Here is an 18321-nt window from a genome sequence, read left to right on the forward strand (position 1 = left end):
TATGGTGGCCTAAGACTTTTGCACAGCACTGTAAAAACCTTTTTAATATCATAAAAACTATAGGTGGAAGGGGAAAGTGTTTGAAATGTTTATGACGCAAATAAATCAAAACAGTTTATTTTTCAATACTTCCCTATCTGAGCATCTCAAACTGCAAAGTTAATGCCATGTCTATTACTTATGCCTTGATGATCTACCCTGGTGATGTGGACCAGGCAAGAGTAGCCGAGCGCAGACACCATCCCCAGCCCCCCCTATGTGTATATTTTTTTTAATACTTTGTGAGGAAAAACTGTCAACCATATCCAAAGTGCAGGACCAAAGAGAAGTAAATAATGTATGCTTTTGTTAGATTCTTTGAAGACGATATGTGCTACGCGTTACCCGTTTCAAATGTCGAAGATTTCAGACCTCTGCACAAAACAGATTTTGATAATCAGAAGGTGTATCTGGTTCACAGAACTGAAGAGAATGGCAGCGCAGGCCAGCCGTGCGAAGCACAGATCCTTGCCCTTGCAGGTAAGTTGCCCTCTTTAACACATCAGCTTTTCTCTTTTTGATGCTGTTTTTCTCTGTCCGACCAAGTAACGTTGATGTGCGCGAAACGTGTCAAGGTGTCAAAGCAGGTCCTTTTGTCCGATCTGTCAGGACGTGATCAGCTGGAATCTGACACTGATAGCCACAACAACGTCCTCGACTGTGGCTAGCTAGATAAGCTAGTTAGATATGCTAAGATAAGTTTGGTAGGTAGTCATACCTTGTCGTCAATGCTTTGCGGATTTTTACACTCTGGCTGTCGTTTTCCAAGAGTTAGCGCTCTTGTTTCGATAGAGGAGTGCTGCTTGTTTCGCTAAATACGTGGCATGCAACGTTAGCCAGTCACAACGGTTGTTTACAACATGTAGCTAACGCCTGCTAGCTTGATGTGTATTCGTTCCGCGTTAGCATGTTAGCGCTGACGCGCTAGTTAGCTGCGTGCAGACGCAGGGCTGTCGCTACATGATAAACACATGTGGCAGCCCGTGGTTGAACCATTATCAGTTTTAAGGGGTTTGTAAATCTAGTTGAGACGGTAGCCCGAGAGCTTTGGTGGGTTGCGGTTAGCTTGTTAGCCTGCTTATCTGTCGGTTTGTGCCACAGAGGGGATGCGGTGCTGCAGTCACCGCCGTGTGTCTGATATTATGGAGACAATGTATAGCAGCCTGTCTGTCAACATGCCAACGTCATGGCTTTATCATGACAGTGCATCATTTCAATAAGCCGAAGTCTGCAGTGAAATATTTTGTTTTACGTTAGCTCCAGTGTCTGTAATGTTTGCTCACGGTCATTTTCAATGCTCGAGCTTTAACTAGCTACATCACTAATCCCCGAATCTGAGCTGTCTGGGCTGCGAGACCGGTCCGATCAAACTAACACCTTCATGTTAATGTTAAAGCGCCGTATAGACGGGACGATTTGTATCGCAGCCGCCCGTAAAGCTCTTAATTCTCGGCTAAGAGTGCTAAAAATTAGTTTGATCTAGCAGAATGGAAAGACAAAACGCCCTCTGCTCGAGCTGGACAAATGGATGAAATTATTCAGCAGGTACTTTTCACGTCTTATGAAAATTCATCTAACTTTTTTTGGAAACTTTATGAATCTCCTCCTGCTTCTGTTTCTGCACTTTACAGATACAGTAGAGGAATTTGAAGACAGTATAATGCAAAAGAAGATGAAAATTCCCAAGATGTCCATCAAGAATTCAGGAAACTCTATTGAGAACAGTTTTGGAGAGGAGAGAATGCCACTCAGGCATAAAAAGGTAGGATCACCTAGATTTAGCAGTAGTTGTGTTATTATCTTATTAAATGGGCAGCATTGGGTAATTGACTAGTCCTCACAAACTGAAATATTTTCAGTGACGCCAGCATCATGACACATTATCACGCTGCCCCTTGATCATGTGGAAATTATGCTTATTGATAGCACAACTGAAAAAAAATATTATTATGCTATGATTAATTAAAATCAGCCATGTTTGAGGAGTGTAAAGTTTACTTTCAATGATGTAATATAACAAAATGAACGAACAAAGTATCCAACATAAAATACTCATTAACAATCTTGTGTCATGTCAGTGAGGATGTTAAATAATTTTGCTCATTGAAAAAAAGACACTGTAAGTGTGGATGCAGTGTGACTACATGAGTCATGTTGAGGTTGCACAGCAATAGTCTTATGTTTAAAAATACCTATTGATGATACAATGTCACAATTCCATAAACTTGGCCGACACCCAAAATCCCCCACGCTATTTTTACCATATGCTGGATTAACACAAATTCAGCACTCTGGACAGCTGCCCTTTCACAGACAAATCCTCTGAGCGGCTCATCAAAGAACTCAGTGACTCCTCTTCTCCCAGTTCCTGTTGAGATCCGTACAGTCAAAACAAACTGTTTGCAGTCTGCCATGTTACTTTTAGATTGCTGTGTAACTTTTCTACCTGTTAAGCCTTCTAAGTTTGTCACAGTAAGTTCATGTTGTCACCGGTGCAGCAAAGATTTGTGAAATTCTGTAAAATATTTTATCTTCAAACACCTGACTCATTTTTATCATGTTCATATGCTCAACTTGCAAGTTAATACAATTCTAGTTTATTGTCAATACCCTATTTGTTCCATGAATTGACAGTTGTTATTTTCTTCAGGCTCTGTCTCAAGACCATGGACGCCCCCTTTCCAACTCCTCCAAGAGCCTGGCAGCAGTAGTGGCTCGCCTGGAGAGAAATGCAGCCAGCTCCTGCATGGAGGGCGAAGAGGATCTGGATGAGGACCGGCTGGCCGAGGAGGGAGAGGATGCGGACGACGAAGATGACGATATGGAGGCAGAGCATCAGCAACATCATCACCAGCAGCAACAACAACATTTAGAGGTGGACACGGATTGTGTGTCTGGGTTAGCTGCAGCGGTGGTTCCTCGAGTTCTGTATGAGGAGTTGGTTCATAGCTACAGGCAACAGGAAGAGGAGATGAGGAGGCTGCAGCAGGAGCTGGAGAGAACCCGCAGGCAGCTGGTGCAGCAGGCCAAGAAGCTGAAGGAATATGGCAGCTTGCTGACAGAAGTCAAAGAACTGAGGGACTTCAACAGGAGGCTGCAAGACGTACTTCTCATGAGACTGGGCAGCGGTGAGAGACCAGGAGGAGCATGCACACCAACACACAAACTACTGCTGTGTATGCCACAGAGTTTATTAGTAACCTTTAACCTTCAGTCATTTAAAAAAATGCCCACAACGGTCAAATTGGTTGGCATTGAGAATTAAAACCTTTTATAGTAGTAAAAAAGCAGATCAGAGATTTTATTCTTAGAAAGTCAGTCTTATAAAGTCACATCTGTACAGCCAGAATATGCCCTTCTCAGTGTAGAGAGTGGACTTATTATGAGAGTGACCATCCTAAACAGAAGAGGTTTTTTTTGGTTCAGTCAGGCTAAATAACATGCATTGGCATTCCTTAAAATGAAATGAAAAACCCTCCCCTGTTGAAGTGTGAAATAGGTCTACTAATGCATATGAATAAACCTGTAAGTTATGTCAAGTTTATATAGTATAGCCCAGTTTCACATACTTTATATCAGTATTCCCAGAACAGCAATGTTTCCTCTGCCAGTTTTCAAACTTTCCAAGAAGACTCAGGATATAAGAATAAAAGTAGAAATCTTTGGGGAAGGAAATTTAAAGGCAGATCCACAGCTGGGGGTGGAATATAAGCAGTTGGTGGGAAAGTGGAGGTATAAAACAAAAAAACCCACCATCAGTTAAGTGTTATGATTTATAGACACGCTAATGTAACAATGGGATTATAATCCAGCAGTAGGATTTTAATAGATTCATTCCTAAAGTAATACATCAGATGGAGGAAGTTGAATAAAAGGCACTGTGAATGTGATTAAAAGTGGTGTCATTGCAGCGTGCAGCAGTGAACACACTCAGGCTTTGCCAGATGCTGGTGTTTTTAACCTCAGTTTGCCTGTAGATTGGGACAGAGGCGCCTGGCTACTGGCTACTGGCGGGACCATCTAATGGACAGGCTAAAGATTAGAGCACCCTAGGGTGCTGTCGGGCAGGGGATGGAGTGCACTGACCGATATTAAAACTCATCAGCTACATTGGAGCTTAGCATGGCCGGCCACCAAGCCAGCTTAGTTACTGGGCTAAAATAACCGCCTGTCTCGAGGCACAAGGAAGCCTTGGCCCAAGGCGGGAAGCAGACAAGCAGGTGGGAACTGTTCCAGTGGTAAAGAGCAGAAAACTCATTGCAACATATTACTAGATACTGTAAGGATTAAAGTTCAACTGGTTGTTCGCAACCAGCATGTCGTCAAATATCGAACTCTGTTTTAATGTCATCCTCTATTCTGTGAAGTTGACTAGCTGCTGATAAACGGCCTTTGATGACATAACTTCAACTTCAGGTGCTGACAGATTTGTTGCACATATCTTCATAATGTTAAGTATTTTCTTTATATCTCCAGAGCCTATGCATGACAATGGCACTCAGACAATCAAGGCTGAAGTGGTTGAGCCCATTGTTGAGCCCCAGGAGACATGCAGAGAAGAAGCCAACACCAGTTCCAGCTACTCACCCTCACCCAGAACAGTTTACACCTGTAACGATGGGAAGGTAAGTCTCACCGGACTGAGAGACACTTTTTATTTAGTTAAAGGAGAAAATCACCCATTTTCAAAATCTTTATATTTTATTCCTATGGTCTAAGACGGTCTAAAGATATTAGTTATAAAGAACAACTCTCTACCAAATCCCCAAATTAGAGTGCAGTCCTGAGTATATGGGTACATTTTCTGTTTGAGAACTGAGAACACTGCAATATAAGGCTCCAGTGATGACGTTTATCTGTAGGCTGATCTGGAAGTTTGCATGGTTCCCTTGTCCAAAAGCCTATGGGATTTTTCCATTTGATTTTAGCTAATGGCAGAAAATGAGCTCTGTGGTAAAGAAATCTCTATGATTCGTACACATTTTTTTATCAAGTTAATCTTCACAAATGAACCACTTTAATGACTTTTGAAGTCCAAATGCAATTGCCTGAAATAAAAAGTTCATGATAGGCTATAAACAAACTACACTGTAGTCCCATGACTTAACATCTTCACCACAACGAGGCTGTGAAATTGTGTTCAGCATGACGACATTCTGTCCTCTTTATTGGCCACTTGTTAGCAACCACCTTTTTCAAGAAGGATAAAAGCTTCAAAATTCACAAGTGGGATATTTACTGACGTATTTTGTATCCTAGAACAAAACGTGAAAGTGTCTTAAGTTGGTATTAATCACAAACTTTATTTTAGGCATTTAACCAAAAACCCATTGACTTCAAGAAGACAGGAGGTGCTAAAATGCTAACTCGTTTGCATATTTTAAGACAATCTTAGCCTCCTATTCATTGTCTGCGGAGTAGCTCCAGACTTTATTCTTGATGACATTAAGAGTTTGAGACTTACTTCTCTGGTTTCTAGCTTTAATGGAGTAGCTCATTTTTATAAATATTGATTAAACGTCCCTTGGCTTTGGAAATAACTTACTGGAATTCTTAATTTAGGTGATGTTCACCTTTAACTGTACCTGATTCACTCTGACTGTGATGAATACCACCGTTACAACTGTCTTGTCTGTTCACATTCCTGTTTATTTGATTTTGACCTTCCATGTGGTCTTTGTCACGTTCTCTGTCGGGATGGCATCTTTTTTTTTTTTTTCTGTATTTTGACATTTATTCTTGAAGGCAACATCACTCGTCCAAATGTAAACAAAAGGGTTACCCCAACACTAAAATTCAAGACTGAAAGATGCCAGCACTCAGCAAATTATTGACAAACATTCAACATAGTAAAACACACAACAAAATAATCACGTTTTCTGATGCTGTCAAAAGCTTGTTAGTAATGTTTAGTCATGTACCAATCAGCAGTAAGAGAGGCCTGTATTTTAAATATGATCAGTTGAGAAACATCCTTTATTGGTCCACATCTTCAATATATGAATTAATTGATATTTTATTATTGTTTCATGCATTCAGTTATGCCCCGCCCACATGGGTTTACAAGATACCATAAATATCAAAGCTAGTCAGGACCAAAGTCCAGCATACATATTAATGTAAAGAAGATTGAGCAAAGCAAAGCAACTAAAGTAACTAAAACATTGTACAAAATCAAATCATTTTCAAGTAGGACAGTGTTCATGAATCCTTCACAGAGACCGTCACTGTGAAGCACTGGGAGAAAAGTCAAAATAAGTACTAATTAAACAAACTTTCTTGCCTTCTCTTCCAGGCTTCTGCGACAAAATTAGCAAACTTAAACACATCAAAATTAAACAACCATTCTAGCTTTTGGTCATCAGAGCACCAGGAAATAGCAGTGTTTAGACAAGCAATTTCATGGAATATTAACTCCCTTTAAGTCATCATAGTTTGTGCAGAATAAAAGAAAATGGGACTTACTTTCCATTTTCTGATATATGTGAATGCACCTGTAATTTATACGGTCAGAAAGGGACTTTCAACCTTTACTGAAAGAGTATCCCCAAAAACCCCTCTCATTCTTTGAGAGCCCTGAATCCTTTGGTTCCCTCTCCAGTATCCCTGGCTCTCTGCCTGGGGGTGACCGTGGGAAGTCTCCCAATTTTGTAGGAAATGCTGTATTTCCTCTTAACACCCGTGGACCTGGGAACATGCCGTCATAGTTGATCAGTCCTTTCCCCCTGGCTGCCCTACCCTAGCAGGTAAACAAGGTTGAGACGATTATTATTGTTCCTGCAAGCCCAGCCAGCATCATCAGTGTTTATTAGCCTGTTAGGGTTCTTTACTCCCCCCACCGCTGTAACTCAACCAGCGTCCTGTCTCTGATGACAGGGGGGGAATTGGTACTACAAGCTCTGGGGCCTGCAGCCACTTCAAGCGTGAAGAACACTTGCAAATTAGAACTCTCCTACATCGGGGACCCCATATTAATTATTTGCACGAGAGGAATTTAAAGTGACTGACAGGTTAGCCCTGGTGAGAGAGTGAGAGGGTGGGGATAAAAGGTGCAAAAGAAGGAGGAGAGATGGAGGGAGTGAGATAAACGAGAGCAATGGGGAGGGAGGATGAAAACAATCTTGTCTAACTTAAGGGCAGTAAAAAGCTTGTCTGCTGGCCGGGGGCCTAAAGCACATTAGCTGCACAGGGAAAAGCCTTTTGGATGCTAGCCTAAAGACTTTACAGTGATAAGAGAGTAGAGAAGGGAAAGTCACATATGCCCCTTGCTGCATTAGCTCACCTAGAAGACCAGGGCAGTCTGGCTTGGCTGGCAATCGGCTTGGAGTGTTTGGTGCAGGCTTATGCAACATGCAGGGGAAGTGTGTAGAAAGCTACAGGCTAAGTTCATATTGGAGGTAATCCAGGCTACAAGCAGCCAGTGGCCTGAGCTTATTTATGTATCCTAGTTGGTGAAAGTGGTGCTTCTTGGGATTTGTAATTTGGTCTAAGCGGGTGCTGGTTTAGATGTGCTCTGCCATGACGAGCTATGATCTGCCTTGTCCATTTAGATTTAAAGGGTTTTACACCCGCATGGAGCATTGTAGATTGATAAAACTGGATTCAGATCCCACAGCAACTGTCACACAAATGTCTCAGGCAACTGGATGGCCAGTATCATCATCGCAGAATAAAAGGTATTCTTGAGTTATCCAAATAAGGCTAACAAACTGAGTTAAGTCTCAGTTTAGTTCTTTTCTCTCTCATGCCTAGTTGCTTCTTGCGCTCGCTCTTGTTGTCTAAATTTTGTTTAAACATCAATAGGATTTAATGAAGTAGCCTCCCTGCTCCAAATTGGATCTGTAAACAATAAAAGTGTAACTACTGCTCTGAAGTATAATGCTCCAGCATCTGTTGAACAACATGAACCATTGGGGATCCATGTTTTTGTCCACTTTAATTTCTCAGTGTCTCAAGCTTTGTTTGATTATTTTTTGTTTTTTGTTTTATTGTAGTTTTTTTTGTTAATAACTTTCGAAGGTTATGAAACAGATGGGTAACAGTAATTATATTTGAAGTATTTATTTTCTGTGGATGAGGCAGACAGATCTCCATTTTGCAGTTCTCTGTGGGAATCTTGCATGAGCAAGCAAGTGTGGAGTAGATGACAATGTCCTATGCAGGGCAGAGCATTGTGTGCTTTAAACGGGGTTCCCACAGCCACTGTGAACCTTGAAAAGTCATAAAATTCCACAGTCTTGTTTTTCAGGCCTGGAAAAGGCACCGAATTAGTAAAATCCTAAAGAAAATAATCATGGAATTTTGTTGTGTGTAATGAAATTGTTACAGTAATCTGCTGTGGATAACCATCCACATAACGTAACATAATTGCATATTTATTGTCTTTAGCTGTTGATGTAATGTAGCTCTAACATGCACCAGTGTGTGACTTTTCTTTATTTTTTCCACATTTTCTGTCTTTCAGTCCATGCCAGCCAGTCAGAATTCTGTTTAAAAAGAGTTTGAATCTGATATTTTTGAATAATACTGCAAGAAAAATCATGCTGTGACAGTGAGATTTAGCACATTGGGTCATGAATCCTAAAGTTTCCGTACCTATACCCCTCTAATTCTTGTAAATTGTATAGATTTTTTTGAGATCGAGCAACTGACATGAGCAGCGGAGGGAGTTCAGTTGTCACTCATAGCACCAACTATTTGTTGTGGTAGATGTTTTGATTGTGGTGGTCTGCCACATAAATGACTGTGGGGAAACCCTGTTCTCTGTTCTTGTTACACGTTGTGAATGGTTAGCGAAGTTTTCTTATGGGTTCTTGAAAAGTCATGGAAAAGTTTTGAAATTGGTCCATGAAAATGTGTGAGGGGGCACTGTTACAAGCATTAAAGCACTCGTTCTTTTGTTTTTAAACTGAACTGATAAAAGTCACGATGCATTAGTTTTCAGTTTGTCTGGCACTGTGCACATGACAACACTTACAAGATATTTTTACCTTCAGCAGACTGCACATGTTGAAATGTGATGTTCACAGCTCTCTGGTTTTACACTTGTCCTCTCTGAAGGTACACCTCGGTGGAGGGATCTGGGTGGAGGAGGAGAAGTGGCACCAGCTGCAGCGGACCCAGGGAGACTCCAAGTTCACAAAGAACCTGGCTGTAATGATCTGGGGCACAGAGACCCTCAAGAACCGTAGTGTCACCGGAGTGGCCACCAAAAAGAAGAAGGATGCCCTGCCCAAACCTCCACTGTCTCCCAGCAAACTGAAAATCGTCAGAGGTAAGATAAACTCCAGGTTTAAACCTATAACATCAAGACTCTTAAAGAGATGAATCCTTCTTCTGAAGGTTTTTTGTAAGCTGAGATGAGCTGGAAGAACATCAGGTACAGAAAAATGTTTTTTTTTTTTGTTTTCATAACTCATGCCTTTCAATCTTTTAATTATATTCATTAGATACCAGACAAAGATAAGATTAGCGGTTTTTAATTTGATGTAGTCTGACTGCTCACACTCGCTCCTTCCCCAGAGTGTCTCTACGACAGAGTGTCTCAAGAGACAGCCGACAGTGCGGAGATTACGCAGAGATTGTCCAAAGTGAACAAATACATTTGTGAAAAGATTATGGACATCAACAAGTCCATCAAGAACGAGGAGCGGCGGGAGTCCAAGCTGCTCATCAGACAGACAGTCAAGATGGAGAACTTCACCTATGATGGCATGTAGTGATCAACTGTTGTCACGCCAGCGCCTTCTGCCCCTCCCCCTCGTGGTCCGCAGGATATTGAGGGGACTTGATATGGGTGGTTGGGGATGTTTGTCACAATTTCAGGGGCAGTTGTTTTTCTTTGACACATCGGATTGGTTATTGCGTTTAAACAAATAGACCCTTTTCCCAGCTCCCTAACCATCACCTCCCTCAGTGCCCAGTTTTCCCATTGGCTGACAGACAGCTTTACCCACCAGTGAGAAGTTGAACTTGTGTAAACTAGTTTGATATGAGCTGTTATGAGTGTTTTTATAAGCTTTACAGTGGGATTGGTACAGAGACATGATTTATTGTTGTGTGTGCATTTGTGTCGAGAGAGAGACTGAGAGATTAGATGTAATTGTTAAATTGATTTATTGTTCTGTGTCAGAACATAGTTTTCAGTCCTAAAACTTTTAAAAAGTACAAGGTTATTTCCCGAGATAAAGTCTTCTGATGCTATAAAGGTTATGATACTAGCTTTGCGTTAGATCTTAGACGTGTGAACAGTTGGATATTTTGGTAACTGCTGGGAGTGTTTGCTGTTGGTACTTACTGCATAAAATGGGACATCAGGGTCTCAAATGCACAAGTCTTAATTGGTAACAGCCATATTGCATTTTGCAACAGAGATTCTGTTGCGCATAGAGGTTAGTCATTAGTGTGCGCACCCCCTTAACTGTAAGTAAATCACAACACATCTGCTTTATCAGTTCCTCTAGGATTTCATGGGCTGTTTTGTGATTGTTGCAGCCTGAAATGCCTGATTTCATGGCAGCTTTTCAAAAAAAAACATTATGATGATACATAGAATGGATTTGATGCATTTTCTGAGCCAATATTGGCATAAAATAAAACAAATAATATTTTTTTGAAATTGCTGGTCCATAGTTTTCTTTGTTATATACATCAGTGCCAGTCAGGAAGCTTTAGAAAGCAACACCGAAATGGCTCGACTCAAGTTATTAAACCCGTAAGTATTTGGTAATTTCAGCCATGTGATGCTGATAGTTCCCCCTGTCACTGTGTGTGTTACAGTCCCAGGGGCAGCAGTAGTCTCATGATAAATAGAGATAGAGAGCGGGGCAAGGAGCTGCTGAGCGGATCAATACGCTGCCATACGATAAAATCAGATTTATTCGTTTTAAATAGTTAAACTTGCGGTAAAGTTGTGGTGATTAATCAAATATCAAGGTCACGCACAATTCACAGGAATTAGCTGAATTTGTGACAGCAAAATCATGAAATCCTGGAGGGACTGCTTTATTAAAAAGATGGCTTACGGAGAATAAATGGGAAGTTTGACTCTTAATATAGATTCTATAGAGTGCTATCTTTGTATTGTTTTTTATGTTGACCTTTTTAGTTGTGAGCCATCAGTGAGAAAGTCTTGGATGGGATGTTCCCGTGTTACTCTTAATCAAACATGTCACTTTAAGACAATTTGACTGTTTATGAGTTGTAGTGGTACAGGCATGTTGATGCCTAGAAAGGCCTTAAATGGATTTGGCAATCACCAGGGGCCGGTATGTCCCTGGGTTTTCTAGTAAGCTGTGATTGTAAATGTATAGTAAGCTGAAGCGGTTGAAGCTTCGCCTGCACTTTGCTGTGAGAATGTGAGAGGTGGTTCGGTACTATTTTTTGTGTGATTTGCACCATTAAGTTGAGCTGAGCCGGGCTACTTTACCCCTCCTCTTGTAGTTAAAAGATGCTGCGCTGCACGGGACAATGTGGGGAAAAAACAGGGCACAGCTCTGCACGGTTCAGGTCATCTTCATGTGGAAGCAGTGTCAGTTGTGGGTAAAGCTGTCTGAAACACTACTGTGTTGTTTGAAGTCGTCTGGGCCTGCTGAATCCCATAATAACCCCCTCTTTTTTTAAGCCACGCCACTGGGGAACAAAGTAAGGTCGCTCCAGTGACAATTTCTTCTGAGCTATGCCATCAGAACTTTGAAAATGTCCTTTTTTTCTTGTATGTTTTTTTAAATGTTTTTTTTTTTTCCTCTCCAGTTGTTTTATTGTTTTGATCCAAAATGGTTTGTGTGGCTGTCTGCAGGCTGGAACTAAATGCTGCAGATTGAAATCTCAACTGTGACCTAGCTGTGGCTAACTGTGAATCTGCTGCAGAGCTGCCCATCAAGCCTCTCTCCTCTTCATACTCTAGATTCTCGTTTGTCGGTTGATTTATTTCTGTCTATCATTTTGTCTGTCTTTTTTTTTTTTTTTTTTTTTTTTGTTATTTCAAAAGTTCAGATCAGCCTTTTGTTAAGCTACCTTTGGAGATATTTTAGTGTACATAAACATATCTTTTTATTTTTTTCCACCAAACATGAATATTTCAGTTTTAAGTCATGTTACATGTTACAGTTTTAAAGGTTCTGGTTTAATTGATGTTGTAATTCCACGTTACCTGACAATTATTTGTGTTTCTTTTTACACTTATATTTTTGGTTTATTTTTTTCATATAAATTGTTGGCTTTAAGCTTGATGTTGTATCCAGATGTAGATTGTTGGAATCTGCAAACAAATGAAAAAAAAAAAACTCCCTTTCTTAGCCAAAGTGATCTCTGTGGAACAAGAGAGACAAGGCTTCCCGTAACAGAGCCCATATATTAAGCTACATTCACGACATTTGATATTTAATAAGCCTCACTTAGGATCTACCTTCTAATCTGCCACAGTAAGATGAGAATCCGTATTGTTAAACCATTGTACTCGATTGAGATGCAGTAGCTAGATCAACACAAACATTTACATTGAATGCACTTTAAACTTCTGGGCAATTTCTTCAATCTTAAAGAAATGTATTTGTGATATTTGTCCTTTTTTTAAAATGTCTATATAGATAAAGCCTAACAATCATTGTATTATCATGAAGCACCTTAGAATATTTTGGTTTTATTGGGTTTTTTTGTTTTGTTTTTTTGTGGCAAGAATGCGTTACGGGATACAATTGTCAGATTCCCCTGACATGCCAATGTTTCAAAACAAGCTAGATAGATTTAATACTTCCAACTATTATTTGGTGGTAATACTACTACTACTACTTCTAAGAATCTAATTCTGAAATGATCATTCGGGATGTTTAGAAAACCAGATTTCCACAAGTTTCACTCTGTTGAAACTGGATTTTTCCACTCTATCATGGCCTCCTGAACAATAAACAGCTTACTTGGCAAAATAACAAGCAAAAGCCAAAAACTCCTCTTGGCTTTAAAGCCCAAAACATGATTCATCAGTCTAAAAATATTTACTATAAAATGTGCAAGCTGACTGGAATATGTGCTTTAACTTAATGTGTGAAGATGCTGGTTATGCATAGATATGACTTGTATAGAAATAATTGTATTTTTTACCAAAGTATTGAATGCTGAGATCAAGCTAAAGAAGGGGGGTTTGCTGACTGAGGAATCAGCGGGGTTTGCACAAAAGAAGGCCCCTGCCAAGTTAATAGAGCCTAGTGAATCGTAAGACACCAAAAGGGTGACTTTTTTTTTCTTGTTCCTAAAAAAAAAAAGAAAAATAACCCTTTTCAGTTTTGTTCCCTGTACAAAGCAACATGTGAGGTTTACGTGCGCTTGCATGTATTAAAGATACATGCGGTTTTAAAAGAAAGAAAAGATTTCTGCTGTGCAAAGCAACCATGCTGAAATTCTGACACATTGTCGTGTGTTGTGTTTGTGTTTGTTTCTTTGTTGTTTGATGCCAAAAGGGGGTGTGGTTAAAATAATGCTTTAAGATAGAGCATTACTAGAGCTATTACATCATCTGGAACTTATTTTTTCAAAGGCTGGTTTTCCTGGAGCGCGATTAAGCCTAATCCTTTAACTAAAACCATCTTTCATGGATGAAAGCTGTATGGAAGTACTGTATGTTTTTAACCCAGATTTGGTTTAATCTGTGATGGCAAGGCCAATCTCTAGCAAATGTACTAAGTCACTTGCAAAGGAGCAGTTTGGGTTTTAGCAGCGTATTAGTAACATACACCAGTACATAACCTGGCAGAGCCATCAATGGATGGCATAGGCTAGTTTGCAACACAATACCAGACCTTCCAGTACTCTCACTGTCACACTCTCAAGTAGCGATAGGGAGGAAATGTAACCTCGCTGGCTCTGTGATCCTTTTCCTGTGCCACCTCTAGTTCCTTACCCTCCTGCCATTTATACGGACTGGATTTAAAAATTCACATGTATCGAGATAATAGCAAATCCTGTCCTCATTGCTTGGTGTTTTGGCTTATGTTGTGAACACCTGTCAAAGCTTCAGAAGTGAGGGAGCTTTAAGTTGCTTTTTTGACAGTTTGATTGGGAAAAAGAGATCGGCTCTAACTTGTGGAACAAGATAAATGGCTTCATCTTGCAGTTTTCACAACTAAGTGTACACAAAACACATTTGAGCCTCAGATACAATGTCAAACTTACTTCAAATAAGAAAAAAAAATGGGAGGAACACATTGTTAGGCCTATATTTTTCTTAAGGTATCAGTAACTTTGTATACAATCCACAAACCGGTTCTACTTCATCTAACTTCACCGTCCTACCTCATTGTTACTCTGGTGTTTGTTTGTCAGTGACTGTAAACTATGTGTGTATATTAAAAAAAATCTATAGGAAAGGTATACCTGGTTACTCTCAACATGTACAGCATATAAAACTTGTAAAACACCTCAGTACACAATATCATTCTTAGGAGAAATCAGTTTTATTACCTGCTTAAAGATGCTGCTGTAAAGGGGTGTCTGCGTGAGGGGTCGTCTCTGAATATATATCTTCGCTCTTTGCTATGTCGTGCAGTTGATCAGTGGTTGTGTCTCTGTATTGCATTCTGAGATTTTTACTGGTTGACGGTGCTACCAGCAAACAGTTCAAAAACTGATCTGTCTATCGGACCTCAAATGGTGCTGTTTTTCTATGTTTTTAACCTCATACAGCTATGTTTTATTCAGGTGTGTCAACCGCCACTATCCCCTCAGCTAATCAAATTCTAAGCCAAAATATTTCGCGAAAAACGGTAACCCTGCTATTACTGTATCAACTATATGCTATCCATCCAAATATTGTAGATAGTGATTATATCCTCAGCTGTGAGTTTCAGAAGTACCTCAGAACTTGCTGACTTTCAATGGATGCATCTGCTTCTAGCACCTGTTGTCTACCGATATTACATTGTTGCAGTGTATTTTCAGAAATATGCATTTTTACTGGTTAGATCAGGTTTCACTATACGTAGGACATAATTATTCAATCACGCTCAGATGACCGATACATTTAAAGGATACCACTGTTTACTGGTTGCATGCCAGATATTCATAAAAGGAAATCTCAGTTGGACTGGGCAGCGTATGTCGCAGTAGGAGAGGTCCTCAGCAAAGCCATGTTCTGTCTGAGTCAATGTAAAGTTTGTTTTTACAGAGGTGAGATTCCATTGGTAGTTGTGTTTATGGTGGAAAAACACTATCCGATTGAAGTGATTCTGGGAATGTATGAACTAGAGCCCCATCTGTTTGAAAATGTGAAAAACATTACAGAGATCAGAGCTGCAATGATTAGTTGATTAGGTGATTGAAAGAAAATGAATCGCCAGCTATTTTGAGAATTGATTAATCGTGTCATTCGTTTTTCAGGCCAACATTTTCCAACCATTGCTGGTTCCAGCTTCTTAAATGTATGAATTTGCTGCTTTTCTTTGTCATTTATATCAGTAAATGGAGAGTCTTTGAGTTTTGAACTATTGATTTGGTAAAATAAGTAAACTGAAAACAACATGACTTTGGACATTTTGTAGACTGAATGATTAATCGATTAATTGCAAAAATAACTGGCGGATTAGTCAGTAATGAAAATTATTAGTTGCAGCTATAATGGAGATTGCAGAGTTTCATGATACATTCACGATGGCTGTTTTGGGATGATTTAGCCTGTCAGTTTTGGAATTATTGATTTTATCAAGGTACCTCTTCGATCTGTGATTCCCCATTTGTATTATCATCCATTACTGATATTTAAACACTTCAAGTGTAGTTTCCAGTTTTCAAAATTGGAATTTAGTGCATTTCATCATCCATGATTGGCTTACTGTGAGCTAAAGTAATATGTACAGCACTATATAGTGTGTGGACTAACTATACAAAAAGCGCTTTATCTTATATTTTACCCTTTGCAGTGACACCAATGGAATTTTTTCTGCGCCAAAGTGTGTTTAAAGTGGTTTGCTCTAAATGTCAGTATGTAAATATTTGTTGTTGTTTTTTTTTTTTTAATCTGACCATGTCTGTGAACATGTAAAGTGCTGGGGAACTCCTCTCTACTGTGAGCAGTGTATGAAATACACAGCAGTTGGTTTCATGGAAGCACTTAAGCCATTTGTTGGACTGTTTCTTAATGGTTCAATTTTAAGCTTTGCTCTGGTCCAGGGATTTGTCCCAGAGAGTTTTGTGTCGAATCGAATTCCTATGCAGGTGCTGAGTTGTAATCACCTGGTACCACATCACTGTAGGGTGGAGGGCCAAACAGGGAGAGAGATAAACTGGAGAGTGTTCAAACCTTTGAATGTGTCTGCACAGCCTTGAGATTGAGTAAAGGGGACAATGGCGACATGACAAATCCGTACTGAACTATTGCTACATTTTCATACTCATGGAACTGAATTAAACTGAGCTATACAGGGCTGCTTGGGTATATACCTGTCTGTAGTTGTAACTGCATTGCAATGATCTTTAGGGAAAGACAGGGTTCTTACTGTATGGAGTATTTCCAGTTGGTATGATAATGTGAAAAGAAGACTATTGCAGTAAACACTCCCTCACCCTACTTCAGCCTCCCGGAGGCCTCCCTACATTTACAGAAAATGTTATAAGTATATGCGATAGAGAGTGTACATGTCTTTGCTAAACCGGCCACACCTCTGCTATGCGAGCAACTCTTTGACGCTTAGCATCCTGTTCTGTGTTTTCTCTTGCTGCATTCAGGAACACCTGTTTAATGTATAGATAAACAGAAATAAATCCAGACTTTTATTCTATCAGCACAAACCTGTTGTTGCCTTTTTTGTCTTTCCTGTCTCATGTTCGTTTCTCCAAGAAACACACCACAAAATAAGTCGTGATGTAAACTGAAAGCTCAGGTTAAAACCACGCCGAACCTTTCTGTTTCCTCGTTTTTAGTCACTTATCAATGTGACAAATGCTGAATGTAAGTAGAGCTGATGATACCGCTGCCTCCGCCTTACAGTATTTGTGCTGTGTTGTTGTGTCTCAGAAAAGTTCAGAGAAACTGACCTTTTTGGGCAAACTGCTAGGTAGCTAAGTGAATAAATATGTGATGGTCAGTGTGGAAGAGCTGGTTATACTCTCCTGAATGTTCCAATGGCTGATTAGAGAGTATAATGTAAACCTCCAGAAAAAGAGGTGGATCTTCCCTGTATAGTATGGTGTGGGGGGGCTAGGGAAACATTTCTCAAAACTACATTCAAAATTATAAAAATTATTCAACAAATTATCATTATTTTTAAGCACTTTTTCCAGGTTAGAGGGTCGCTGAGGTTGCTTATTGCCCTCTTCTCAAATTGTGTGCCACCCTATTCACATTATGGGCATTGATGGAAGTACTGTAATGGTATTAGGGCTGTCAAATGATACATTTTTTAATCATGATTAATCTCATTTTTTAATTGTATTTTTTCAATTTCATTATTTTGCATTTCAACACAGTTGAAATGTCCATATTGACTAGATAAAGCAATTCTTACCAGATCGTCTTCATTAGGAATCAAATGACGGGAAAAAAAACGGCATGGGACTGAAAAGAGCTGGCATGTCTGTAAAGGGGAGACTTATGGTGGTCAAGGGACTCCTGTGAAATGGCGATTGCCATTTTTCCATCACCAAAATTCAGCCTAACCCTGGACTGTTATTCATTCCCCATCCTGAGAAGCTAGCATGAGATGGTACCACTGGATTCCTCAGGTCTTCTAGTTTCATATGATACCACTGTCATCACTGTCGCTTTAAAACTCAAATTAACTCGTTATGTACAGACCTTAATTGCATCATGGTTAATGTGTTAATGCTGACAGCCTTAACTGGTATTATTCTGGTATTGTAAGTTTTCAAACAGTACCCAGCCCTTGCAATTATGAAGGCTTTTTACTAATAAACAAATGTGATTTGTCTGTTCAGACAGAGCTGAACAAATTTGAGAGAGGTTTCAGTCTTCTCATCTAACTCTGCCGGAAAGCTAATAGGAATGTTTCCCAAAATGTCAAACTTTTGTTTTTGCACTGCCTGCATCAAAGCACTTTCAGAACAAACTGAAGCAGACAGAAACACTGTCAATCAAATCTTCTGCTGCTTTGTTTACAAATCCTTGTGGCCGTGCCCTATTGTTCTCGGCTAAGACAAATTTCCTGAAATTTGAGTTGTAACTTCATTTTCACAGATGGTATTTTCCTCTCAATCTGTGTATTTTAAAATCACCAAATCGGGGTTAAATCTGGTCAATTGCTTGGAGCGCAAAACTTACCTCACACCTTCAAAGTG

General features: G+C 39.8%; 2 protein-coding genes across 2 annotated transcripts in view; both read left to right on the plus strand.

The window, feature by feature from the left end:
* Positions 1–18321, plus strand: part of agbl4 (AGBL carboxypeptidase 4) — a 206857-nt gene that overhangs the window by 117496 nt on the left and 71040 nt on the right. The gene's annotated exons all lie outside the window — the stretch shown is intronic.
* Positions 301–16811, plus strand: bend5 (BEN domain containing 5). The gene is made up of 6 exons (XM_042481003.1): positions 301–519; positions 1671–1801; positions 2690–3167; positions 4516–4664; positions 9100–9313; positions 9562–16811. The coding sequence occupies exons 1-6, from the start codon at positions 336–338 to the stop codon at positions 9756–9758; spliced, it is 1353 nt and encodes a 450-aa protein (XP_042336937.1). The 5' UTR covers positions 301–335; the 3' UTR covers positions 9759–16811.

Source organism: Plectropomus leopardus, chromosome 3 (assembly GCF_008729295.1).
Source record: "Plectropomus leopardus isolate mb chromosome 3, YSFRI_Pleo_2.0, whole genome shotgun sequence".
In the NCBI taxonomy this organism is placed as follows: Eukaryota; Metazoa; Chordata; class Actinopteri; order Perciformes; family Serranidae; genus Plectropomus; species Plectropomus leopardus.